Here is a 3,947-nt window from a genome sequence, read left to right as displayed (position 1 = left end):
ATAACTAAATCATTTATATTTTATATAAAAAGCCGTATATATATGTAATTCATATTTTAGTTTAGCTAGTTTTTCACTCCAAATATTTTAAAATATGACATGGTAGATATATAAGAATATTTGTGTATTTTCACTATTGTTTTCATTTTACTATCTATAAACTCATTTTGTTAAAAAAATAATGAGCATAATAATAAATTCATCTTTTAAATAATCATTTACGTCATTAATAAAAAAATTGTTATTTTTCCTATAACAGAATGTAATTTGATGTGTTTAAATTTTTTTTATACAAGCAGTATATTAAAATCAAATTCTAATTAATAAAGCATTAGAATAAACCTTTAAATTAAAGCAAAAAAGGTTTTATAATTTCTTTTAATACTAAAATACTATATAATAAAAATATTGTAGAGAGTAGCCTATAGTTTTAAAATTCACTATTAAATAGTTTGGCTATCTATGAAAATTTAATTTTAATATACTAATGGTAATAAACAAATTTTTCTAATCATTTAATAAAATTTATATATTCAAATAACTTTTGAATAATAATTTTGAAATCAATTATTTCTACTTATATATGTATAAAATAGTGTTTCCCTTTAATTTAGGCCTTTACCTTGCATCACAAATTCACAATTAATCCTTGTCAAGTAGTCAATATCTAGCATTTAATTACTCTCCTAAATCCCAATCAATTGTTAATCTTATTCCTCAATTCTTTCATATAAAAAACTCCTCACCACTCAACTTTATTTGTCATTGTCACCATCACCACCATTCACCAATAATCACCCTCTCTTCTCTTCCTCCGCCGCCACCCACCCACCACCACCACTAAAAATGCCTTCTTCTCCACCATTCCTCTTCCCAGAAGTTCAGTCCACAGTCCTACCAGATCCATCAACATTCTTCTCCCAAAACCTCCTTCAATCTCCACTCCCAACCAACTCTTTCTTCCAAAACTTTGTTCTCAAAAACGGTGACCAACATGAGTACTTCCACCCTTACCTCATCAAATCCTCTAACTCTTCTCTTTCTGTCTCTTACCCTTTTCTCTTATTCTCTGCTGCCATGTTGTACCAGGTTTTTGTCCCTGACATCACCATCTCTTCTTCTACTCAAAAAACAACCACCCCAACAAAAAAAGATCATGTAATCTCATCCTATAGTGATCTTGGTGTCACTTTAGACATACCCTCTTCCAATCTAAGGTTCTTTCTTCTTAAAGGAAGTCCCTTTATAACCGCTTCTCTTACAAAACCAACTAGTCTCTCTATTACAACACCACACTCCATTGTTTCCTTGTTTCCTTCCAATGATGACAAAACCAAGTACACTCTTAAGCTCAACAACAATCAGACGTGGATCTTTTATACATCTTCTCCAATAGCATTGTATAACAAAGGCTCCAAGATTTTGTCGAATCCGTTCTATGGAATCGTTAGAGTTGCAGCATTGCCTGATGATTCTAACAACAACGGTTCAAACTGTGGGGAAATACTTGACAGGTTCAGTTCTTGTTACCCTGTCTCTGGTGATGCAGATATCAAGAAGCATTTCAGGGTTGTGTATAAATGGCAGACGAGAAGATCCGGGGAGCTTCTAATGCTGGCTCACCCTCTTCATCTCAAGCTTCTCAAACAGAACAATAATAATGTTACTGTTCTGAATGGTTTCAAGTACAGAAGCATTGATGGAGATCTTGTTGGTGTTGTTGGTGACTCATGGGTTTTGGAAGCTCAGAATGTTCCTGTAACATGGCATTCAATCAAAGGTGTGGAAAAAGGTTCATACAAGGAGATTGTTTCAGCACTTAACAAAGATGTTAAGGAGCTGAATTCCTCAAATTTGAACACAACTTCATCATATTTCTATGGGAAACTGGTTGGCAGAGCTGCAAGAATGGCACTAATAGCAGAAGAAGTGTCTTATCCCATTGTGATTCCCAAAATTGCTAAGTTCCTAAAGGAAACCATTGAGCCATGGTTGAAAGGAACACTCAAAGGGAATGGCTTTCTGTATGAGAGAAAATGGGGTGGACTTGTTACACTACAAGGGTCTAATGATTCAGGTGGTGATTTTGGTTTTGGTGTTTATAATGATCACCATTACCATATAGGATACTTCATTTATGGAATTTCTGTTCTTGCAAAGATTGATCCTGATTGGGGACAAGAGTACAAGCCACAAGCCTATTCACTTGTCACTGATTTCTTGAACTTGGGGCCAAGATTCAATGCTAATTATCCGCGGTTGAGGATGTTTGATCTCTACATTCTGCATTCTTGGGCTTCAGGAGTGACCGAATTCGAGGATGGAAGAAATCAAGAGAGTACTAGTGAAGCTGTGAATGCATACTATGCAGCAGCATTGATGGGGCTAGCGTTCGAGGACTCGCGCCTTTTTGATACCGGATCAACCCTCTTAGCATTGGAGATCCAAGCTGCACAAACATGGTGGCATGTGAAATCGGAGGACAATTTGTATGAACAAGATTTCTCAAAAGATAATAGAATTGTTGGGATTCTGTGGTCTAATAAGAGGGACACTAAGCTATGGTGGGCTTCAGCGGATTGTAGATATTGTAGGCTTAGCATACAAGTGCTGCCATTGTTGCCAATCACTGAACCTTTGTTCTCTGATGGTGTTTATGCTAAGGAGCTTGTTGAATGGACTTTACCTTCTTTGAAGGGTAAAACAAATGTAGAAGGTTGGAAGGGTTTTACCTATGCATTGCAAGGGATTTATGATAAGGAAAATGCATTGAACAACATTAGGATGTTGAAGGGGTTTGATGATGGTAACTCATATACTAATCTCTTGTGGTGGATTCATAGCAGATGAAGAACAATTCTTGGACAGGATCATTTTTGCTCACTCCAAGGAAAAAAAATGCATTGAAATCTTCTTATTTTTTCCTGTAACAAGTTTTAAATTTCTGTTATTTATGGAAGTCCAAATCAATTTTTTCACTTCTTTCTGTTACAGTGCAACATTGAGTTTGGTTTTCAATAAGATTTGATTGTTTACAATGACATTATTTTATTGCATTACTTGAAGTTTAGTTCCCTGTAATTTGAAACAGAGCTCACTGAATGGTGGCCATGCTTATTGAAACAAGAACAATTACCCAAATAAAATGTGGCTGATTTTTTTTTTTTTTTTCACGTAGCATTTTACCCAAAATCTTTGAGATAGGAAGGGGGCGGAATGCCGTGTGAGCTATGGCTCATTGGCATTACTCAAGATGTTAAAGGTACATTGTAAGGTTCTTTAGGCAACTTGGGTTGTAGTGGATTTTTCAAAGGGATTATTGTCAACTTTTCAAATTTCACATATCATTATATCAATCAATAGTTTTTTTTTGCCGACAAAGGCGTTGATATTCTCACACCATCTTAATTTAATGGTATTTGTTGTCTTGTATGTTTTGAATGATCAAGATTAGGTTACTTGCTATATTGTTGAACGCCATTTGGACCAGCTTAACTCCCACACATCTAGACAAATAGAAAATTAGAAACTGGTCAATCAACATTCCAAAACTTCAATCCTAAGCCCTAACTTTAAACAAATAGTATTATACTTACGTGAAATGGGGGAAATTTAATTAATATTAAGTTTTAAATATTTTAATTCATTTAAACTGTGTGAATATTCAAATTTAAAAAAAAAAATTATTTATGCACATTCTATTATTTTTATACGTTCTTTTCTTTTTTTTTATCTTTTTTCTTCATCTTTTTTTCTCTTCTTCCGTTATTAATACATCATTACCATTAACATCATCATTTGTTTCTTATTATCACATAATTGGTTTAGTAATAACAAAAGCACATCATTTAGTTATAAATGACATAAAAATTTTTGATAAAAAATACAATTTTAAAATCTTGACTCACTCAATCAACAAAATACAATATATTTTAAATTCAAAAAAT

The 3,947-nt window shown here is 33.5% G+C and overlaps 1 protein-coding gene across 1 annotated transcript; it reads left to right on the top strand.

Annotated features, from left to right (window-relative positions):
• Nucleotides 1-700: 700 nt before the first annotated feature.
• Nucleotides 701-3,059, top strand: LOC112744576 (glucan endo-1,3-beta-D-glucosidase). Its single transcript, XM_025794246.3, has one exon. The coding sequence runs from the start codon at nucleotides 847-849 to the stop codon at nucleotides 2,848-2,850; it is 2,004 nt and encodes a 667-aa protein (XP_025650031.3). The 5' UTR covers nucleotides 701-846; the 3' UTR covers nucleotides 2,851-3,059.
• Nucleotides 3,060-3,947: the final 888 nt, after the last annotated feature.

Source organism: Arachis hypogaea, chromosome 14 (assembly GCF_003086295.3).
Source record: "Arachis hypogaea cultivar Tifrunner chromosome 14, arahy.Tifrunner.gnm2.J5K5, whole genome shotgun sequence".
Classification (NCBI taxonomy): Eukaryota; Viridiplantae; Streptophyta; class Magnoliopsida; order Fabales; family Fabaceae; genus Arachis; species Arachis hypogaea.
This window is presented reverse-complemented; position numbering and strand designations above follow the sequence as displayed.

What these genes read in the sequence shown, in the direction of transcription:
- LOC112744576 (XM_025794246.3), top strand. Translation starts at nt 847, where the DNA reads ATGCCTTCTTCTCCACCATTCCTCTTCCCAGAAGTTCAGTCCACAGTC.